The sequence below is a fragment of the Trichomycterus rosablanca genome, chromosome 25 (genome assembly GCF_030014385.1).
Source record: "Trichomycterus rosablanca isolate fTriRos1 chromosome 25, fTriRos1.hap1, whole genome shotgun sequence".
Taxonomy (NCBI): Eukaryota; Metazoa; Chordata; class Actinopteri; order Siluriformes; family Trichomycteridae; genus Trichomycterus; species Trichomycterus rosablanca.
In genome coordinates this window covers 18,339,358-18,362,091 of record NC_086012.1, presented here as the reverse complement: position 1 = coordinate 18,362,091, position 22,734 = coordinate 18,339,358, and the positions used below count along the sequence as shown (strand labels likewise).

Sequence of the window (22,734 nt, the reverse complement as noted above, 5' to 3'; positions counted from 1 at the left end):
TAAACTGGTTTGTGTAATGGAGACACAATTCTGCTGTTTGGGAGGAACCCCGAGGAAACCCACACGGACCCGGAGAGAACTCCACACAGAAAGGACCCGGACCGCTCCGTCTGGGAATCGACCCCATGACCTTTTTGCTGTGAGGCGACGGTGCTACCCACCGAGTCTTTATGGATGTAAAAGCAGGACATGAAGAAGATCGACGCCTTTGAACTTCGGGGCTGGTGAAGACTTTTGATAAATGGAATCTAACATCAGATGTCACTGGAAGCCCAGATCACCAAACTGAACCACTTTTGAGAAGAACCAGTTCATTAGAAGAAACAATTACGCTCTTATGTAAGTGTTGGAAGTAAGAGGAAGAGGACGGACAGCAACGCAAACGATAAATACAAAGCCTGGAGACCTGAACAGTTAACAGTAAATCAGTGTAAGAATCCATAACAATAACAACTATGCAGAAATTTTAACTCCTGGTTTAGTTTTGACCAGCAGCTTCTGTTTGTTTGAAACATTTAAAGAAAAAAGTAACAGAACTGTGAAAAGATGAATGAATTTTATATCAGATTTATTAGGAATTTTAATTAGAGTCCAACAATTACAAAGTCGTTGCATATTTGAATAAACTCTAGATAAATATTAATGGCACAAAGCCTGATCATATTAATCACATCAGAGTAACCAAACAAATAAAAACACATTTGAATATTTTGGTAAATCTGATCTGAAATGGAAGAACTGAAGCACAGCGAGAGATTTTCAGCTCTGTAGATCTATAGTTTAATAAACCGAAGCTGAAGCTGAAGAATCTGCTGCTCCTCCCGAGTACCAAACCCGCGGCCGAAAGAATAAATACGTAAACGTCGAGATATCTGGTACCCAAAACGCCACGCCCGCCGTCTCCTGAGTATGTTCTCTAAAACATGGCACGGCTGAACCAATCAGAATCCGAGAACGTTAACATCAGAACGTTAACGTGTGTCCTGTTTGAGCAGCAGGACGCCGCACGTAAACAGCGCACGGTGCTCGAGGTGTGTTTTTAGCGCACCGTCGTTCACTACAGATCAAAAGCATCAAAACTCCTGATGACACGTCAGGAAGAAAAAGGAGATTTTGGATTCACGAATCGTGAGTTCAGACTGGAAACACACGTCTGCTTTATTTAAAAAGTCCGGAACGGTTCGGGTTAAAGCTGCAGTTTGTTTCTGTTGTTGATATTAAAATGAGGAGATTTTTGTGATGTTAACACGTTCTAACCAGCGCCAAAAGTGGCGGCATCAGTCTGTAAAAACTGTGCATCAGGTTAGTATCTGCCCATCTCTTGTATTATAGAGTATAGCAAACAAATGATGGAGTAAATCAAGCGGCTTTGACAGCACCCCGACTGGGGTACGAACCGGTTCTGATACGTGATGGTGCGCTGAAACCCCGCCCGGTACCGGTACGCAGCATTTAGGTTTGAATTTGACCACTTTTGTTTTGCACAGCGAGCATGAAATGTGTGTTTGGGGAGGGTGGGGATCAGGTGGAACCCGTATCTATCCGTGAAACGAGACGACGGAACGTTCTGGATCTGGGATCCCACGTTGCATAGACAGTCGGCCGTCGGTCACACAGCCCCGGCGGTAGTTAGCGCAGCAGGTAGCGCAGCAGGTAGCGCAGCGGCGGGACTCGTGCGTAGCTCCTTGCTTTGGTATCAGCGCAGACGTGCGTCCTGAACGCCACGGCGTCAAATTCAATAGATACGAACAAACAACATTTCTTTATTTTTAATTCTACTGCCTAAACTGAACCACCGCGGTTTATCCGTCTCCGGAGGGGGGGGTGGTCACGTCTCCTCCACACCACGTTCCTCTGAACATCAGAGATCTGTGAGGAGAACATCAAAGATCAAAGATACATCATTTAAATGATTAAGCTTATATTTATGTTTACATCATTTATTGCAGGCAGGGTTTATGAGGGATCTTCAGAAAGTTTCCTCACGTGTATATTGTGGTTATAAGCGGTGAGGGTGGAGGAGGAATCGGGCGTGTCCGAGAGACGCTTATAGTCCTGATTTAGCTCCATCTGATTTCCACTTTTTGGATGCTGAAAGAAGCTTTCAGGGAAGAAGATTTTTATGTGATGATGATGGGAAAGCACCGGCGCATCAGCGGCTACGAGCTCAACCAAACAGTTTTTGCTGACGGCATTAAAAAGTTGGTACGACGCTGGAAATATGCATCGGAAGGCGACGATGTAGTAAAGTGACGGAGTTTGTTTTAGAATTTCGTAATAAGAGTTTTTAAAAGTGCGGAAACTTTTTGAAGATCCTCGTAAAAACAAAAGGGACGAAAATAATAATAATTAAATAAACGTTTAACAGCACAGAAACACAAAACAAACTTGTACACGAGCGCCCCCTTGTGTGGCTTTACGTTACATCTTGTAAACCACAGTGGGACCAGATTGCGTTTATTTTCGTTTTTATTCATTTCAGAAAGGTGGGTGTGAATCTGTTTTCAGGCTTCAGTTTAGTCTAAGTGGAATTAAAAGGGAATTTTTGATATTACAATAAAATAAAATAAAAATAAAAGACTTACTGTGTGTGTTTGGTTCTAATGCAGCGTTAATGAAGAACCTGGAGAAGAAAAAACGATCTGATTAATTAAATACATCATTAATCATTAATTAAAATCAAAAATACTGTTTTTTTTAACCCTGTGTTTTTTTCATTCCGAATCTGAAACCTCAAAGCTGTGCAACAACTACTTGAAGATCCTGAAGCACCGACCTGCGACTGATCCAGCACCAGCCAGCGCTCGGTGATGGTCTGCATGTCCTGACCGCTCAGCGGCTCCCTGAGACGCACTTTCACCTCCAGTCGACCCCCCGTGGACTTCCGGCCGTCCATCACCTACAACACACACACACACACACACACACACACCAGTTTATTTCATTACTCTGCTCACACACTCGCTCTGTGAATGGATTAACGAGGTGAATTATTAATGAATCACCTCCACGATTTCCCGTACTTCACTCTCACTCTCCAGTTTCTCCAGTTTAACGTGAGCCGTCCCAACTGGTTTATCACTCCTCAGGAAACCACTGTCCACACACACAACCCATAAACATTAGTGTCTATTACACACACAACCCATAATATCAACCCATTAGTGTCTATTACACACTTACACACACACACACACACACACACACATACATACGTGTCTATTACACACACACACACACACACACAAGTGTCTATTACACACTTACACACACACACACACATTAGTGTCTATTACACACACACACACACACACACACATACATACATACATACGTGTCTATTACACACTTACACACACACACACACACACACATTAGTGTCTATTACACACTCACACACACAACGGAAGCTCCTCACCCCTTATGGAACACCTCCAGTTTGAGACCCTTGGTCTGCACCACCCTCCTGAAGCCCCGGTGGTTGCGGTTGATGTTCAGGGTGAAGCTCTGGTTGTACTCTAGCAACAACGCACACCGAAACGATGATGAGCACAAGCATCCCGGCGTATGTAAACTTTTGAGCGCTGAGGGTCGTCCGTCATGGACGTCTGGGGATTTCCTCGACCGGCCAGCAGGGGTCATAACTGCAGCAGCAACCAGGAACCCTGCTTTAAGGCACCCGGCTGGCCGACAGCACAGATGGGACTCGAACTCATGCAATCAAGGTTCAAGTGTTCCAATTATTCAGTCAGAAAAAGAACAGGAGCACGGGCACACGGTTGGCACAGCGGTAAACACGCTAGCCCATCACCACTGAGATCTGGGTTCGAATCTCAGCTGTGCCAGCAGCCAGTCTGGTGTCTACACAGACACGATTGGTTATGTCTAAGAAAGAGGAGTGAAGGTGGAGGTGGGGCATCAGGAACGGTGGTGACCCCCGGAGTGGCCAAAAGTTTACATACACTGGTAATTTCTTCATTTGCCACGTCTGCCAATCTCAGTGTCCGTAAAAATAAAGACACAGGATGAAAGAGCTGAAAGATCTCAGGAGGCCTCACCTGGACTGTTGGTGTTCTTGACCACCGTGGTTTTGTGTTTCTGAGGCTGATCCTGGAACAGACGAGGATTGAACACGTGAGGCCGTGTGGAGGAAAGCGGATCAGGTCTTTATTTTGGGTGAATGTGTACTCACCGAGCTGGGGTAGGGGAAGTCCAGCCTGACGAAGGCATCGAGGTCGGCCGGGGCGACGCCTTCGTGGCAGCACGGCACGGGGCGGGGGTCATAGAGGGGGGATAAAAATAAAATACGTTCAGATCCAGGTGGAGAATCTACAGAACACACACACTATATGGTCAAGAGTAAGTGGACACCTGACCGTTTGCGAGATCAGGCGCTGATATTGAAGAGAACCTTAGCAACAGACATTCCAATTCATCCCAAAGGTGTCGGACAGGTAGATCCTGTATAAACCTGGCTTTTGGATACTGTCCTCATACCGTCCACGTACTTTTGGCCACATGATGTACGTGATCAGTGATTGGCTGATGTTTGGTTCATCACTAAGTAGAACCTGTGAGATCAGACGTACCGTGAGGAGCAGGAAGGTTCAACCCTCTGATGATCTCTACCACCATAACAGTACTGCTCAGCTCCGGGAAAATCCTGCAACACACACACACACACACGTACACACACACACACACACACGTACACACACACACACACACACAGATGAAAAGGGAGGAAAATCACCTAAACAACCTCAAACTCACCATAGGAACCTAAAAGAAATCACCAAAACATCCTCAATAGAACCAAAACAACCTGAAAAATTTTAAAACATCCTAAAAATCGCCAAAGCAACCTGGACATGACCAAAATAACCTAAAAAATCATCAAAACAAACAGAAAAAACACTCAAATTCACTAAAACAACCTGAAAACCATTAAAAAACTTGAATAATCACCAAAACATCCCAACAAATCACCAAAACAACCTAAAAATAATCGAAACATCCTCAAAAATCACCAAAAAACCTTAAAAATCACTGAAACAACCTTAAAAATCACCAAAAACAACCTGAAAATAATAACAAAATTCCAAAACAACCTGTAAATCATCAAAACAAACAGAAAAATCACCAAAACAACCTAAAAATCATCAAAACATCCTTAAAAATCACCAAAACAACCTGACAATTACCAAAACATTCTTAAAATAAGCAGAAACAACCTAAAAATCATCAAAACAACCTAAAAATCATCAAAACAACAGGTCTGGAACTGCACGTGAATAAACTGTCCATACCGGATTGTTCACAAGCTCGGCGCTCAGTGGCGCCACCAGCAGGAATCAGGTTCGTATGACCGCGTATCATGTGAAATGCGAAGGTCCTGAATGTAAGGGTTTATTTACTGGTACCTCAGGGTCTCAGATCTATAAACACTAGAACACGATGGTATTGGTTTACACCTGGGTACCTGGCTGTGCGGTAGGTTTTCTCCTCAAAATGGTGCTTTGGAGGTTCGAGACCCCGATTCTGTGCCAACTTGAGGATCTCCAAACTCTTCTTACACCTCTCTGCCATGTTCTCGAATCTAAACACAACAACGGGTCAGAAGGTGAAGAGTGGGCGCTGATGTACACACAAACATGACCAAAAGTATTTGGACACCCGACCACACGCTTTAAAAATAGACCGTGTGAGTGTGTGTGTGTGTGTGTGTGTGTTCGTACTTGGTGGTTTCTGCCACGTTGCCCATGTGACTGAACTGTTTGGAGTAGGTGGTACACTTCTGAAAGAGAGAGAGAGAGGAGAATGTCACGATACGACGACACCACGTCTGTACGGGCGCGGACGCTCACGACGCGGGGTGTGGCGGTACCTCGTACTGTTCCTTCAGCATGGCGGTGAGCTGGGCGTACACTTCCTCCGCTTTCTGGGAGATCTGAACGTCGGCATGGTGCACCATGATGAAGCCCTCGTCTTCATCGCCAAGAGGAGACGGGACCTGTAAGGAGGCACCACAGGTCACATGTAGGGTGTTTCACATCCCAACGCTGGCATAACAGAAGAAAGGGTTCGCTAGTTGCCATAGCAACCTTAAAAGCATCACTAGGGTGTTTGGGTCTGGCTAGTGACCACACTCATTAGATTGGAACCCAGGTTTCTCATCCATCAGGCAGTAGCTCTTTCCGAACCAGTTTAGATATACTCAGTTCCCCTGTGCAGCCCAGGCCAGTCACACACACCCCCTCAGATCTTAATGTTTTTGCTAACCTTGCCGCTGTCGACGTGTTTCCCGCTCTGTGCGGCGGCGATCAGCGGTTCCAAGCTCTTGGCGGTACGTAGGAACATCTTGGCCTGCTCCAGGTCGTTCTTCTGCTTGGCCTGCAGAGCCGCCTTCATGTACTGCTTCCTCCGGTTCTCCAACATCTCCACCTGCTCCGAGACTGAACCGGGAATAAAAAACACAAGAACATTTTCAGCGGGAAGTGAGAAAACAAATCCAAAAGTATGTGGACACCTGATTATAAGCTTGTTTGGTATCATGTTCCAGAACCATGAACATTATTCCCCCCTACACACACCTTTCACTCCACTTTGCAGCCATATCAGCATCAACTCCTAACACTGGGTCATTCTGTTGGTGTTCCAATTCATTCCCAAGTCATAGAAGTCTGGGAAGTGGAAATGACCGGACTGGAAACTGACCTGCTGCTGATTGGTTCTCTCTCTTGGCTGATGTCTCTGGTGAGGGTGAGGGACTTCTGTTAGGAGGCTGAACAGTTGGAGGCACCACCAACATCGGCTTCTTCTGCTTTTCCTCTGCTGCTGCAGGAGCTTTGGGCTGTACACCAAACACCACACACACACACACACACACACACACACACACACACCCCCAAACACCACACACACCCCCAAACAAGATTCCATTCATTAGTTCTAATATTATAATAAACAAGTATTTATAAAAAATATCCACCCATACATCCATCCAACTAACCAACCATCCATCCATCCATCCATCCATTTATCCATCCATTTATCCATCCATCCATCCAACAAACCATCCATCCAACTATCTATCTATCTATCCATCCATCTATCCATCCATCCATCCATCCATCCATCCATCCATCCAACAAACCATCCATCCAACTATCTATCTATCTATCTATCTATCTATCTATCTATCTATCTATCTATCTATCTATCTATCCATCCATCCATCCATCCATCCATCCATCCATCCATCCATCCATCCATCCATCCATCCATCCAACAAACCATTCATCCATCCAACTATCTATCCATCCAACCAACCAACCAAATATTCATCCAAATATTCATCCATCCATCCATCCAATCATCGTTTATGAGTCCATATGTTTATCCATCCACCAAATCCATCTGTCCATTCAACCAAGAAATCCATCCATCCAACGATCAAATCCATCATCCATTCATACATCCAACATATTTTTCATCCATCCACTGTCTCAGCATCAATAAATCCAACCAACATTTTTTTCATTCATTCATCCATCCATCCATCTAACCAGTTCATCCATCTAACCAGTTCATCTAATACTCTATCTATTCACTTACCTAGAGCTGTTCCCATCTGTTCCTCCAACCAACCAACCAACCAACCAACCATTCATTCATACATCCATCTACAAATAGCTTTTTTAATTTTTTTTTCTCTTTTATTAAATACAATCCAATCAAGAATTAAGGGCCTTGCTCAGGGGCCCCGACAGTGGCTACGTGGTAGTAGCGAGGCTTGACCCAGCTCTATCACTACCTACATTCCTCTTGATCAGAAAGTATCCAAACCGCTGAGCTAGTAGTGATTTAGCATCCCTCCATTCTGCCTGGAAACGGAGAGCGTATCTCTAGAGCTGACGGCGTGAAGTCGCTCGTGCGGCTGTTTAATGACGCTTCCACGCTAACGGCCGGGTGCATCCCCACGCTGCTCAGAATACGCTTACACACACGCAATTAAACGGGTGAGAGAGACGCTGGGGGAGAGGAACAGACCTCCTGTGTGGCTCATTTAGAGCGGGATGGTGTTCAGGGGCTCAAACGCTCCGATTATTGTTCCCGGGGGGGGGGGTACAATCCGAGTGTACACGTCATGTGATCAAAAATATGAAGACGCCATGAAAACAATCCTGTTAATAAAAATACTCAGTCGAGACAAACCTGCTTGGTCTCTTTCTCCTCTTCATCATCCTCATCGTCTCCACCCTCCGCCTCAGTAGATGCCAGCTTACCGGCTGCCTCCAGTGCCGCCACCAATCCCTGCTCGGGTTTAGCTGCCTCCTGGCCTGGCATCGGAGGAAATCCTGACGGGCATAAAAGATCAACGGTACCGAACATATCCTCTCTAATGAAGCAAGTGGGTCCGATTTCAGATGATTACTGACCTGGTGGCACTGGAAGCTCGTCGTAATTACCAGCTCGCCCGGCTTTATGGCCACGAATGGCACCCTGGTATTGCTACAGAGGGCGAGAACGAGAGCATCTTACACTGCATTGATGTTTTCTACACATGTTCAAAAGTATATGGACACCTAAGATGGGCTTGTGCGTAGGCATTAATAGAGATGGTCCAGCCTTAAGAATATAACAGGAATGGTGTTTCAGATGATTTTAGAATGTGTCTATCAGAATTTGTGCCCACTGAATCCACTTTGTGCACAGATAGGAGTCACAGAACTTAAATGTCAGTGTTACTCACCTTCACTATGCGGTCGTACATGCGAGCTTTGCGCTCGTCGCCGTTAGCTTTAGCCTGATCGCAGGTCTCTCTGTATTTAGCCATCCTCTGCTCCAGCGCCTCCAGAACTGATTTGGGTTGAGCTGGACCAGCCTGACCTGCTGGAGCTTCACCAACTGCAGAATGAAAAAAAACGTCATTAGTGGAGGAAAAAACACACAAGGACTTCTTGATGCATACGGTGCAAGTAGGAGATTAATGAAAGAATGTAAGAAAATGACTATTTTTGTTATTATCATTACTATTATTTTTATTAACCTTAATTATTGTTATCATAATCCTCATGATTATTATAATACATTTTTTTTTAGTGGTAATATTATTAATATTTATTTAATTATTATCACTATTATTTATTAATATTATTTATATTATTTTTTATATTTATTTAAACATTACTTTAATAATATTTCGTTATATATATATATACATACATATATATTTATATATTTATATTATATTATTTGTCAATTATAATGCTCAATATTAATATTATTAACATTATTAGTAGTAGTAATAGTAGTATAATAATTCATTAATCTCCTAATTATTATTTAATATTTATTATTATTAGTTTTGTTATTATTAATACTGTAATTATTATTATTTACATTACAATTAATCTTATATTATTATTATTAATTATTATTAGTATTAGCATTATAATTAATTACTCATTATTAATATGATTTGTGTTATGATTCTCATATTATTATTAATTATTAGTAATAATATTACAGTTCATTATTCTCATTATTATTGTTGTTTTGTTGTTATTATTATTAAATAATAATGCGCCCACTTCCCACAGCATTCATCACATGAGGTGATGAGGTATGAGGTGATGAGGTATGAGGTGATGAGGTATGAGGTGATGAGGTAGGAGGTGATGAGGTATGAGGTGATGAGGTAGGAGGTGATGAGGTACGAGGTGATGAGGTGATGAGGTACGAGGTGATGAGGTGATGAGGTACGAGGTGATGAGGTAGGAGGTGATGAGGTATGAGGTGATGAGGTAGGAGGTGATGAGGTATGAGGTGATGAGGTACGAGGTGATGAGGTACGAGGTGATGAGGTACGAGGTGATGAGGTGATGAGGTACGAGGTGATGAGGTAGGAGGTGATGAGGTAGGAGGTGATGAGGTATGAAATCAGACTGTGTTAGGACCTGGCAGTGGTGTGGAGGAGTTAGTCTGGTACTCACTCTGCATCTCCGGGGTGGACTGGGACTCTCTCATTACTGGTTTTGGAGGAGCCGCCTTCACTGCAGCAGAGGCTGGATGAAGACGAAAAACAGAGGGGGATTAGATTTAGGCTACAGAATGGACGGTAGCGTGGGCGTCGGCTGTTCCTGTGGTTGAAAGGACTTGGGCTTGCACTGCTGATGACTTCTTGGTGCCCATGTAATAAGGCCGAGTTAGACAGAGCCATGTGAATAGCGTACAGAATCTAGCAGATCATTTCATCCTAAGTGACCTAGAATGCAAGCAATTGACGGCTGAGGGCCTTGGTCAGGGGTCCGAAGTTACCTTTTCTTGACCAAAATGACTCTAAATCTTGAACTAGATACCGTCAACAACAGTGTCGCTTCTCCAACACGAAGCAGGTTTTCACGGGTCTGGAACGTCTTTTGGAGGCATTTCTGATCCAAGATCACGTGTGTTAATACGCAGGACATGGATCAGTGGTCTTTTGGGCAGGGTCAGTTAGAAGAACCGCTCGTCCTGACGTCCAGGCGCACTCAGCGTGATTCTAACCTGATGGAGCATTTCGGTACGACTCAGAACGTTAATAAAATAATAAGAAGTACCTCCTGAAGGGGCGGCGGGGAGGTTCCTCAGATCCACGGACTCTCCTCTCTCCAGGGCCTCGATCACAGCGTCCAAACTCTGAAGCACAGAAATATGAAGCACAGAGCTGCTCTGTTACACCGCTCCCTAAACTATTGAACAAGCTCATGTAGAAGAACCTCACCTTGCTGGTCTTCATGTGAAGTTTGGCTTGTTCCAGGTCGCCCGCTTGTTTTGCTTTCAGAGCGGCGACCCTGTACTGCTTCTGCCGCTCCAGCAGCGCCTCCCTGGAGGGTTCACTTACTTTATCTGTTTTTTGGGTAAAATCACAAGCACCCGTTTCACTACACGGCGTGGGGAATGTGCCGGCGCGGCCGAACGTCTATTAAATTAGCCAGAGGAGCGGTTCGGGTCACATGACTGACCTGCAGAAGAAGCGTCTGTGTGAGGAGAGCCTGTGCTGTGCCCGTCTTCTTCTGGTGAGCTGGCGCTGGCGGTCGGGTCCGTGGAGACCGACGTCTCAGTGGGCGTGGTCCCTACTTCTGAGATTTCGATTTCCTGTGAGCGGAGCATAAACAACGACATCACGTCATTACGGTCGTGCACGTAGACGTAAACAGACGCCACTTCCGTCTATCTTTCAGGCTATGAGGGGTTAATCACCGGCGGCGTGGAGGCAGAAGCGGTCTCCTGGGCAACAGGTGAAACATCCACAGCGCTCTCCGGTGGAGAAGGTGCAGCCGCGGTGGACGCCGGGGGTCGAGGGGCTTCGGTACGAGTACCGGACGCCACCGGCGGCGGGATCTCGGCTTCGTTTATCTTCCCTCCTTTACGGACGGTGGCTAGCATGCTCTGTAACGTCTGGAGAGGAGAGAACAGACATGTTTAGACTGCAATGGGACATGCAATTTGGTCATGTCCGATTCCCTATGCTGGCCGATGCTTCTTCACTCAAGCCGGGTACAAAAAGTAACGTTACATCCCCAGTGTTCCTACACTAGCAGTGGCAGTGCGTTAATCAGACAGCAGGGGTCACTGTCGCACCAGGAATAAAAAGGAACCCTGTTCAACCTTCACTTCACCAGACGAATGTGTGTGTCTGTTGAGTGCCCAGCCAGGCCGATACCACCATTAAGACCTGAATTTGGAAGTTTGAACTCTCCATGGAGCATAAACATCGTCATTACCGAGGCCCTTGAAGCTTTGTGATTTGACGAATGTGTTTCGAACCAGGGCGCTAGGCACCGCAGGCCGCTAAACTCCCCCCTTCTGAATTTCATTAGGACAGACGTCCACATACTTACGACCATACGGTTCATCTTTAGACTAAGAATAAAGCGTAAATATAATTCCTGACGTTTTCCTGACCAGGCGTGACCACATAAACACCGGCGAGCACACATACCTTCAGTCCTCGGTCATATCGCCGAGCTTTGGCAGGTTCTCCTGCAGCTGTGGCATTAGTTATAGCTGTTCTGTACAGGTCGATTCGTTCCTGCAGCGTGTGCTCGACACTACCACCTACGCTCGCTTCGGCTTCCGCGGGCGCTGCCGTCTGCATCTGTGTCTTCGCCACCTGCAGGAACAGAAAGAGTCGGACCATAACGAAACACAGCGCGAGTTCTGGAATTTATCAGCTGCATCTTTTACTCTCCTCAGGCTCAGATATCAAGCCTTTAGTCATCTTAAAGAAGTGTCTACACATATATGCACCCAAGTTTTGACACCCTGGACCTGGTCGAACATGCAATATGACCAAAAGTATTTGGACGCCTGACCGTGAGCTTGTCGGATGTCTTATTTCCTTTGGGATAAATAATGTATCTATCAAAAACAAACTGTATTAAATTAGAGCGACCTCTATGTAACTTCTCACTAGGCTGTAAGTATGTCTGTGGGAATTTGTGCCCATTCAGTCAAAAGATGACAGCATTTGTATGGCTGAGCACTGATGCTGATGTTCCAGTTCAGCCAGTTCAAGGGTCATCCCTATACAGTACTTTTGTCCATATAGTGTATATGTACAAAGCACAGCCCTAATTACACATGATGCATTTGGTTGTTCTGCGTGACGCTGGTGGTTGTAGTGATCAGTATGTGGAGTGTAGGTGTTGAAGTACCTGCGGTTCTGGTTGAGATAACCGTGTTTTTTCGGCGCCAGGCGAGGAAGTGGTTTCTGCCCCCGTATCATCCATTTCCTGCTCACCTACCACTTCCTGGAGCTCAGCCTGGGCAACGCAACATAGACACTGATTATAATAAACATACAACACCATAAAACACCATAAAACACCATAAAACACCATCACCACGGATGCAGTCGGACCGACAACACTGAAAGCACCGTGCCAGAGCCTTAACAGACAGCAGGAGTCGCTGTTGCACTGTTGTGTTTTTACTGCACTGTGACACTACTCTATAGATTTGTTATAGAGGGGGCTTTGTTACACAACCAAGGTGTTTAGTGACACCTCTAAATAAATGTAAGAAATACCAGAAGATCTTCATCATCCTCCAGGTTCTCATCATCGTCATCATCATCAACGTCCTTCATGCATTCCTCAGTCATCTTTGCAATGTCCTCCATCGGTAACGGGGCTGTAAAATCCCAATTAACATTCAATTAAACAATCACAACAAAAAAAGAAATAATTACTTGCTGTGTGTGTGTGTGTGTGTGTGCTCTATTTCGGTCGATTTCCACCCAGCGTGCAGCTTTTCTGAGTGACACTGGACCCACAGTGACCCAGATCATCCAGAAGCAGTTGGCTCCTGGTGTTTACCTTTGGCAGTTTTCTTCCCTTTAGCATCAGCGGCTGGTTTCTTCCCGACGATGGCAGCAAATTCGGCCTCCAGATCAGGATCATCCACGTTCTGGTCCATGTCCTCCATCATGTCCTCAGGGTTGAAGTCGAGGAACAAACCCATCTGCAGGAGGAGCAGAAACACCTACAGTTACACCACTCACACAGAAAGGGCTCAAGGCTGGTTGTTTTGAGGCAGGTTGACTTGAGTATGTATGGCTTTACTAAGTTACTAATAAGTTAGTACTGAGATCAGAACACTCACCTGTTTGGCGGCGGTGGCACCCTGGCCCTTGGGCGGCGGCGCCCGTTTGTTTTTCTTTCCGAACATCCTGAATCGACTCGGTGCAGCTCAGCAGAGTTCAGGCAAATCAGCAGCACAGAGCTGAACACAGAACTCATTTGCATCAGGTCAGCAAGGCAACCGTTAATGCTTCTATGTAACCGGTTATGCTTTTACATTATCCTGTTTCGGCATGGCAATGCCACCTGGTACTGAATATGCTTTATGCAAAATGTTAAATGGACATGAATCCCAGCAGCCAGGCCACGGTACAGCAGCAAAGGTGCAAACGTTACATATTTATGCTCATGGTTTTGTTATAATGCTTGGGCGTCCACATACTTTTGGTCATGGAGTGTAAGGAAGTACACAGGTCATAAAGAAAGGACATGTGTACGAAGGTATAGCGGATGTGGATAGTTTGGCATATATGTGGTTGGTGAAATAATGAAAACTTAGAAAGGTAAGCAGGCCTCACTCAAAGCTTGTTAAGAACCATGGGCATTAATATAGGATTCATCTCTCATTTGCAGCTATAACAGGCTCCGCTGTATTGAGAAGGCTTTTAACATGCCAATTCACAATGTCTGTTAGATAATCAGGAGGAATGTCCACATACTTTTGAACACACAGTGTATGTAAATAGGTTTCATATATGGACAAAAGTATTGGGACACTGCGTGTAATTACTGAATCCATGTGTTTCAGCCACATCGATTGCTCACAGTAGTTAAGAGTAAATAACACTGAACATTTAAACACTGAACATTTATATGATTTATGATTGAATTTATTACCACAAACAGTAAAGATATTTAAAGCTATAATGTATTTACATTATTATGTTGAATTGTAGAGTTTACCTGTAATGCTGACAGGATCAGTGAGGTGCATCCAACAAACCTGCAGAAAATACGGATTTTATCTAACCACTAACGTTTAAATGTAGTATAATTAGAAAAGAACATTAATATTGATGTGTACATATAATGTAATAATATTAATATTCAATTTCAGCTCTTTGAACTAAACTAAATTCAACACTGACTGAAGCAGGAAAGCTCTTCTCATAAACAGCCGTTAACTCGTATTAATGACACTAAAATACCTTCCAAACTATTAACATGTTCATAAGTAATAACCAACGAATTATTAATGTGAAAATAAACGCAAATATTAAAATAAATAAAGGTAATGAATGTTAAGTTTCGCTCTCACTTCAGTTCAGATTTCTGTCACAATCCACCCAAACATCAGACTCATTTGTTTCAAAATAAAAGTCCTGCTGCTTCTGCTTACCGCTAACAATCCCATTCCTTTTCACGCCTTTATATTTCATTTATTTACATCTATTTTAAAGTAGTTTTGTTTGTTAGGTCACTAAAATACACAGTATACTGTAAATCTGCGATATCCGAGGTGTTTTATAATTAAACCCTGTTAATTTGGGTTGTTTTATAGTTGTAGTACAATCACAGACTAAAAACTACAACTCCCATACTTATCTATATGACCCATGACGCACTGCTTCAGTTTATGTTTACGCCAAATATTTAAATGAGAAAGAAATATGATCTGAGAACATTTAAGAGTGGTATGGTTATTCCTACCAGGCAGATAGTTACAACCTGCTAATTTCCTGTGGTTTTCACTACAACCATTTACACAGAATAGTGCAAAAACATCCAGTGATTCGGTTGAATCGAACATTGATTCTTGATAACAGAATTGAAATAGAAATCGACTCTTAAATTACTAACATATAATATAAAAGAATACTTCAATATATATTATATATTTTTAACATCTAAATCAAACTATCAAACAATGTACTTTGAGCTTTAATATTGAGCTGTTTACCTGTTATTCTACATTTTGTGGCGTGTATTTAAAACACAACAGAATCGGAGTCGACTCCAACAATCCTTTGATTCCATACTTTTTTTTTTACTATTTCAATAACCGCTATTTATATTCTAATCCAAAATAAACAATATATATATAAATTATTTTTAATTAGAATATTAATAATACTCTGTTTTCCTGTCAAGTAATTGTATTTTGTTTTAAAATCCGGAATCGACTGTGGAATCGAGTACAGGATTCGACTCATTCCACAGTACAAGGGAATCAGAAATGGAATCGACACCGATACTTCAGTAATCGATTCACCCTTTTAACGCGAAGCTTTGTTTTATATAGAATTAAATCAAAATAATTGATTTTAAAGAATAAAATAATCAAAACATATGTAAATGGATTTAATATTACAGGAGCGTAACGCATAACGTTTTCCTCAAATGAGGAGAGTCGAAGTGGAAACGAAACAGGAAAGAGAGAGTCGGTTCAGACGTCTACTGGTTGTCCACGCCCCTAAAACGGTTCCCACCAATCATATTGCCGGGCTGCGTGCGGCTACCGTGGTAACATGCAAAATAAGATTTAAATGCACCAATCAGAAGAGAGAACGCAGTCATTTAAACTGCAGTGAGGGAATCCCTTGTGATTTAGTTGTTCACACTCACCTGTTTCAGACGAGAGAAAACAAACTGCGATTAACTTAAAAGGAAATAAGATTATTTTATTGGTTTTAATTCATTATTAGCTGTTTGTTTATTGCTTTGAAACGATTGTGGAGTTTTGGGTAAGTTTAATAGTATGGATTCATCACGGTTGCATTAGTTACGTTACTATTGAACTGGTATGTGTCGGTATACCGTTAAAGTTGAGTTTATCGTCGATTATATCAAGATCGATAAATGAAATACATGCATACGCGAACTGTTCTGCTATTAAATGCTTTATAATCGGCACCTTAAAGTTTAAGTGAACTTTGTTGATGATCACATGGATCACAAGTGATTTTAGTATTTCAGGTGACCATGGTATAGATTTCTGACTTGTATAAAGACCACTGTTCCATGTGCTTCCATGTACATTTTTGCAGTCGAACTTACCTTACTTATATGGGCACAGAGATTTCAGCACCAATTATAACCACTAATAAGAAACTAGGAGGCCAGGTTATAAAGTTAAACTTAAAGTTAGTTTGTTAAGAATGATGATGTTTTGTTTACTGTATTCAGGCTTCATTTCTATTTGTCGACCAAAAGCCCTAAATGTAAACGTGATCTCTTCCTCAGAGTTTCCAGCTCCTTCCTCGCTCGCCATGGCCCACTTCGGTTTTGAAAACGACATCCACAGCGTGCTGAAGCTGGACATGCCCATCACCAACGCCCCCATGGCCAGGTGGCAGAGAAAAGCCAGCACGTCCACGTCGGCCAACACGAGCGCCCTCTCCCCCAACAAAAGTACCAACCGCTCACTGAGCATGTCCAAGACGCCCAGCAAGACACCAGGTACTCCTGAAACGCCAAGTTCCTTCATGTCGTCTTTATGTGAAGCGATGTAAACGACGCTCAACGTTTGTGTCCTCCAATAGGGAAGAACGGGAAGACTCAGAGCACGCCCTCAAAAGCCGGCGGTGACCGATTCATCCCGATTCGAAATGCCAAACAGATGGACGTGGCGAGCTTCCTGATCTCCAAGGAGAACGAACCTGCCGAGGAACCCGTCTCCTCATCCTCAGTGAGTCCTCGTCCTCCTCTCCGTTCCACAATTCTGTCTAAATGGCAGAAGGTTCGATTTTTTATTGTTTTAATGTCTCAGCAGTCGACTCAGAAGGCGTGGTCCGTAACGCTGAATGGATACGATCTGGAGGAGGCCAAGATCCTGCATCTGGGAGGAAAGCCGCTCAACGCTCCTGAAGGTACCGGCGTGTTTTTGTTCAACTGTTTCATCATTAAAATAAAAACTTACTTTTGAAGAAATGTAAGCATTTTAATCTCTGTTCTGTTGCAGGTTACCAGAATAATTTGAAGGTTCTGTACAGCCAGGTTCCAACACCCGTCTCAGTAAAGAAGAGCCGCTACATCTCCTCAGTTCCAGAGAGAATTCTAGATGCTCCTGAGCTCAGGAACGATTTCTGTAAGTTGCTCCGTCACAAATTTGACATCCTGACTAGAGACTATCAAGCCTCTCCAGGTTGTACAGCTCCTGCGGTAAAGCTGCGTTCACATGGACGTCCAATCATCAATTTCTACAGAAAAGCATACAGCTTATGCTACATCTATGGCTGTGTCCCAATTCACATCATACTGAAAGAAATCCATGACTAATTCATACACAATCGGTACAGCCTGTACTATTCTGTATACTGTATGTGGATTAAGACTACTGTATATTTGCTAGCCCATTACCGGTGGGATCCAGGGTTCAAATCCAGCTTGTACACATCGTCCCATGATGGACCTCCATCATATCCAGTAAGATTCATGGCGAGTCGTTTGCTGTTCTGTAGGTTTCCAAAAACCTTTAGCTGAATGAATTTCTGAGAATTTAGCAAACAGGAATGAAGCTGTGTCCGTCCAGTTCCACACCATCGACCTACCAGAGCAACGTCATGGATGTGTAGCTGGATGTGTAGCTGGATGTGTACCTGGATGTGTACCTGGATGTGTACCTGGATGTGTAGCTGGATGTGTAGCTGGATGTGTAGCTGGATGTGTAGCTGGATGTGTAGCTGGATGTGTAGCTGGATGTGTAGCTGGATGTGTAGCTGGATGTGTAGCTGGATGTGTAGGATGCTAATGCCGTGCGGTCCTTGGACTGCTTTTGATCCTTTGCCTTTTTCTGTTTCATTAGATTTGAACCTGATGGACTGGGGTAGGCAGAACCTGCTGGCCGTTGCTCTGGCCGAACACGTGTACCTGTGGGACGCCGCGGTGGGCGACATCGTCCTGCTGAAGAAGATGGAAGAGGAGAACGGCTACATCTGCGCCGTCTCCTGGAGCAAAGACGGAAACTTCCTAGCTATCGGAACCAGCGACTGTAAAGTGGAGGTAACTAGCCGCCCGCCTGCTGAAATTACGACCGTGATCTGATCCGAGGGCGTGATTTGGTCATTTCTGGTAACTATGGATTGTTGTGACTTGCAGTTGTGGGACGTGCAGTATCAGAAGCGTTTGCGCAGTATGGACGGCCATCAGGCCCGAGTCGGCTGCCTGAGCTGGAACGATCACGTCTTATCCAGGTAAATCCAGACCGCCACGTCGAAGCTAGCGCCCGGCGGAGGAATACGCTCGTCTAGGGTTAGGGTTTCCTTACGCTTCGTGTTCTTGTGTTCCAGTGGATCCAGATCGGGTTTGATCCACCAGCACGACGTGCGTGTCGCCGATCACCACGTGTTCACGCTCAGAGGGCACTCGCAGGAGATCTGCGGCCTCACCTGGTCACCTGACGGCAGGTATCTGGCCAGCGGAGGAAACGACAACCTGGTGAACATCTGGCCAGCCATGCAGGGCGGAGCTCAGGCTCCAGTGCACTCGTTCAGCGAACATCAAGGAGCTGTGAAGGTGAAGCATCCCAAACACCCATCACCAAGTGAATGGCACATCCTGCTCTTTAAGGGTCTTTAAGGGGCGTGTAGCTTTAAGTGTTGCTTTTTTTCGCCCTCGCAGGCGTTGGCGTGGTGCCCGTGGCAGCCGAGCATCCTGGCATCAGGAGGAGGAACGAGTGACCGACACATTCGCATCTGGAACGTCAACAGCGGCTCCTGCGTCAGTTCCTGGGACACGCAGTCTCAGGTACGGTAGAACCCTCGCCCACAATGCACTGATGGACCAGTGAAGACGTTTCACTGGTCAAGTTTACTGGAGATGAAGCCATGAACTGGTTTTTCTAGATCCTGGCATGACGGTTGTACAATTTGAGATGGTACTGTCAAGATTCCTGCTCTGATCTAGTCCTCAAGCCTTGGAGTCTAGACTAATGTAAAGTGGTAGTGGCTTGGCCTCACAGCAAGAAGGTCCTGGGTTCGATTCCCAGGATGTGTGGGTTTCCTCTGGGAGCTCCAGTTTCCTCCCACAGTCCAAAAACATGCAAGTGAGGTGAACTGGAGATATGAAATTGTTCATGACTGCGTTTACTAATATAAACTTGAACAGTAATACCTGTCCTGTCATGAATGGAACCAAAGTGTGTAAAACATGACGTTAAAATCCTAATAAATAAATAACTACCAAATACACTGACCTCTCCATCTTCCCTCAGGTCTCATCGCTTCTGTTTGCACCAAACTATAAGGAGCTGGTCTCGGGTCACGGTTTCGCCCACGACAAGATCTTCATCTGGAAGTATCCCTCCCTCACTAAAGTCACGGAGCTGGAGGGTGAGTCTCGAGTCTTCATCACTTCTACTGATGAGAAGAGCTGTCTGCTTCAACCTCTGACTCGATTCTCCTCCCTTTTTCTCCCCAGGTCACGAAGGCCGCATCCTAAATCTGACCCTCAGTCCCGACGGCTCCACCGTGGCCTCGGTCAGCGCCGACGAAACCATCCGGCTGTGGAAGTGCTTCGAGAAAGATCCGGCCAAAAAAGCCAAACCTGCCGGCAGCAGCAGCATCATCCAGCAACACATTAGATAACCGGTTTCACCATCAGCACCCCCGACCCCGCCCATTCGTGATAATTTATGTATAAAGGAATGTTGTAAAGTTTGCAATAAAGGTTTTACATTCGTTTTAAGTTTTTCTTCTGTCTCATGCAGGAGATTTTTCTGGCTCAACCAAATATGTACCAATAATGCTTTTATGATTAATGTTTATATTAAATATAAAATTTTATGGTGGAAGCTTTGAAATGCCTTTGTGTTCAGTTATGATTGGATTAATTCACCAGTGTCAAAGTCTTATAACCAGGATCCTACTAAATGGGAAATTTTCATGGACCAGATTTCCTGTCAGTCATTAAATTACACTCATAAATGAAATGATGGAATAAATGAGGCTACGACACACAGCACAGCTACCTTAATAGTTGACAGACGAATCGGTTGTTAGTTTTCCAAACTCACTTGGCCGAGTCTTGGACATTTTGTCTAAATGATTGCTGAAGTAACCGAACAACTTTAGAGTTGCTGAGTTTATAAAGAAAGAAATCTCTACACAGACAATCTATTGGGAGCAGAAAACTACTGGTTTGTTCTTTTGAGGTGCAGCACAGATGATCATGTGTGTAGAGAAACACACTTTTACATTTATTATGGATCCACAAAGGGACAAAATACCTCAATACATCAACCGCGACAGCACAGAAACGTCTCATTACTGTCGGGTTGTTAGGACGCCTCATATTTCATACACTACAGGAATGTAAAACATTAAATCACTAAACACAAACCTTAAAGTTTGAATTTCACACAGAAAAAGGCTCGTTTCAACGTGATTCTAACTGTCCTGAATTAGGTAAGGCCTTAATTATGTTGCTTAATGTAAATTTAGTGAAAGGGGTTCAATCTACAACCTGAAAAGGTGTAGTACAGTTTACTTTTCTAATGTCTTGACTTGCTTGCTGAATGATTTACATTGTATTAATATTAGCAATTACATGATGGCCACATCCAGGGTTAAATGAGGAGGATTTTGGCACCATCACAATAGGAACTACAGGAGCCGGCGTGTCTCACTGAGACGGCAGCTGAGGAAAATAATGAAAGCAGTGATGAAATGCTGGAGACGATGGTGTAAAGGAAGACCGGAACCTTTACAACACTTATATTTGGGATGTAGAGTATAAAGTACTGCACAATCTGCTGGTGAACTCTGGAATGTCAGTGGGCATGATGGTGGTGGTCACCAAGCTATGATTAATGAGACTTGATCTGGCCAGTAGCCACTTCTGGACACAGAAGAAAGAGGAACATGGATGCATTCAGGCTTCTCAGAACAAGTGCATCATAAAACTGCTGAAAATCACATTGAGGAGGAAGATGATCACCACTGAGCGAGTGTATGAGACGGCCAGAACAGAAAAAGGAGCTCCTAAACCACATCGAGTCTTACAAGTTCTGTTAATAAATAATCTGGATGGACATCATGATTTATTATTAGGGGTGAGTGTGCTACATACAGCGCCCCCTGGAAAGTGCTTTAAGCCAAATTCCAGACTGTAGGTAACCGGTACTGCTGGTACTGGTAAATTGAGCTAGTTTACTAAAGTGATGGCTCATTTTATGTTTTACAACCAGTGCTAACCATCAAGCCAACACCAGACAGAATTATACAGACTAATGCTGACAAACAGGTTATTAAAATCAACCTGCTTTAATGTCCATGCCTTCATTATCATCAGAATTTTATTTTTAATTGCCAATAAGAGGAAGTTTGATTTCCTTAATGGTGCAGGGGTCAGTATTGTACTGGTCCCACTATAATAAATAAAGTGGAAACACGAGCAGAAGACGAGGACTCGACACGTCAGGATCAGTTTCATTACAGCAGGTTTATTTCCTCTGTTAGAAAACAGCACCTGAGGAACACGGGTCCTACCTGCCAACTATCATCTTACAAACAGACCCCCCCCCCACGAGCCCTGCATTCATCAAACACAAACATGGCAGACTTCTTCGCTAAAGGTCCGAGAAGTAAACAAAACGTTTAGTTGGTTAGGGGCCTTGTCCAAGGGTCTAATTTGGCAGTCACAAGGCTTAGTTTTGTAACCTTCTGATTGCTGCCACGGTCCTGTACATGTACAACTGTGCATACTAGGGATGTAACGATGCCCCACAAGACAGTTAAAAATCTATTTACATGTATAACGATTCAAATGGGTTCGGAATTTTCCAGCCAAATGTATTTATGTGAGGATACTGTCTTTATTTGTCTTATTCATTTATTTATTTAATGTGGGATTTATTTCATTTCAGGGAAATGTGCAGCATCGTTTTGCATAGTTTGTACCTACCTCAGAAATAAAAGGACATTCATTATTTACATAAATACAATATTTTATTTTATTGTTTTAAAGAGAAATAATAAAAGGAAACTTTGTCATAATTTGTGTTCAATTTAATTTTATTAAATTGATCCACCATCAGCTTAAATTAATAATTTTTCGGGGACATAGCATATTGTCCACAAACAAAACCCTCATTTAATTATTTTTTTGTTTGTTTGTTTAGTTCTTTTGCTCCTGCGTTGCTACAATCAGCTTTAAAAAAGTTAAA

At 43.7% G+C, this 22,734-nt stretch overlaps 2 protein-coding genes across 5 annotated transcripts; one reads left to right on the top strand and one right to left on the bottom strand.

Annotated features, from left to right (window-relative positions):
- Positions 1 to 1,743: 1,743 nt before the first annotated feature.
- On the bottom strand, positions 1,744 to 15,583 carry cc2d1b (coiled-coil and C2 domain containing 1B). 3 transcript variants are annotated; one of them, XR_010007538.1, is made up of 29 exons: positions 15,532 to 15,583; positions 14,535 to 14,574; positions 13,654 to 13,773; positions 13,368 to 13,512; positions 13,079 to 13,182; positions 12,705 to 12,812; positions 11,990 to 12,160; positions 11,248 to 11,445; positions 11,010 to 11,142; positions 10,769 to 10,893; positions 10,605 to 10,683; positions 9,999 to 10,070; positions 8,756 to 8,910; positions 8,442 to 8,514; positions 8,218 to 8,360; positions 6,718 to 6,853; positions 6,283 to 6,455; positions 5,888 to 6,013; positions 5,739 to 5,797; positions 5,483 to 5,599; positions 4,590 to 4,663; positions 4,193 to 4,251; positions 4,059 to 4,110; positions 3,419 to 3,518; positions 3,006 to 3,096; positions 2,777 to 2,899; positions 2,586 to 2,623; positions 1,987 to 2,101; positions 1,744 to 1,869 (listed from the first exon to the last, which is right to left on the bottom strand). XR_010007538.1 is itself a non-coding variant. In XM_062987615.1 (28 exons), exons 3-27 carry the CDS (start codon positions 13,717 to 13,719, stop codon positions 2,612 to 2,614), a joined length of 2,694 nt encoding a protein of 897 aa, XP_062843685.1. In that variant the 5' UTR covers positions 13,720 to 13,773; positions 14,535 to 14,574; positions 15,532 to 15,582; the 3' UTR covers positions 1,744 to 1,869; positions 2,586 to 2,611. The 3 variants fall into 3 exon arrangements, 2 of the variants coding, with proteins under 2 accessions (XP_062843685.1, XP_062843686.1); XM_062987615.1 differs by lacking the exon at positions 1,987 to 2,101 and having other exon boundaries at positions 15,532 to 15,582; XM_062987616.1 differs by lacking the exons at positions 1,987 to 2,101; positions 9,999 to 10,070 and having other exon boundaries at positions 15,532 to 15,581.
- A 590-nt stretch (positions 15,584 to 16,173) lies between these two features.
- On the top strand, positions 16,174 to 20,255 carry cdc20 (cell division cycle 20 homolog). 2 transcript variants are annotated; one of them, XM_062987661.1, is made up of 11 exons: positions 16,174 to 16,315; positions 16,815 to 17,030; positions 17,114 to 17,259; positions 17,344 to 17,440; positions 17,533 to 17,658; positions 18,376 to 18,572; positions 18,669 to 18,763; positions 18,860 to 19,085; positions 19,191 to 19,316; positions 19,783 to 19,900; positions 19,989 to 20,255. In XM_062987661.1, the coding sequence occupies exons 2-11, from the start codon at positions 16,841 to 16,843 to the stop codon at positions 20,153 to 20,155; spliced, it is 1,488 nt and encodes a 495-aa protein (XP_062843731.1). In that variant the 5' UTR covers positions 16,174 to 16,315; positions 16,815 to 16,840; the 3' UTR covers positions 20,156 to 20,255. The 2 variants fall into 2 exon arrangements, with proteins under 2 accessions (XP_062843731.1, XP_062843730.1); XM_062987660.1 differs by having other exon boundaries at positions 17,341 to 17,440.
- Positions 20,256 to 22,734: the final 2,479 nt, after the last annotated feature.

What these genes read in the sequence shown, in the direction of transcription:
- cc2d1b (XM_062987615.1), bottom strand. Translation starts at nt 13,719, where the DNA reads ATGTTCGGAAAGAAAAACAAACGGGCGCCGCCGCCCAAGGGCCAGGGT. An exon ending in CACAGACGCTTCTTCTGCAG is followed by an intron (nt 10,894 to 11,009) that starts GTCAGTCATGTG and finishes CCCAAAAAACAG; the next exon opens with ATAAAGTAAGTGAACCCTCC. An exon ending in CGAGCTTCCAGTGCCACCAG is followed by an intron (nt 8,361 to 8,441) that starts GTCAGTAATCAT and finishes TATGCCCGTCAG; the next exon opens with GATTTCCTCCGATGCCAGGC.
- cdc20 (XM_062987660.1), top strand. Translation starts at nt 16,841, where the DNA reads ATGGCCCACTTCGGTTTTGAAAACGACATCCACAGCGTGCTGAAGCTG. An exon ending in CCAGCGACTGTAAAGTGGAG is followed by an intron (nt 18,573 to 18,668) that starts GTAACTAGCCGC and finishes TGTGACTTGCAG; the next exon opens with TTGTGGGACGTGCAGTATCA. An exon ending in TAAAGTCACGGAGCTGGAGG is followed by an intron (nt 19,901 to 19,988) that starts GTGAGTCTCGAG and finishes TTTTCTCCCCAG; the next exon opens with GTCACGAAGGCCGCATCCTA.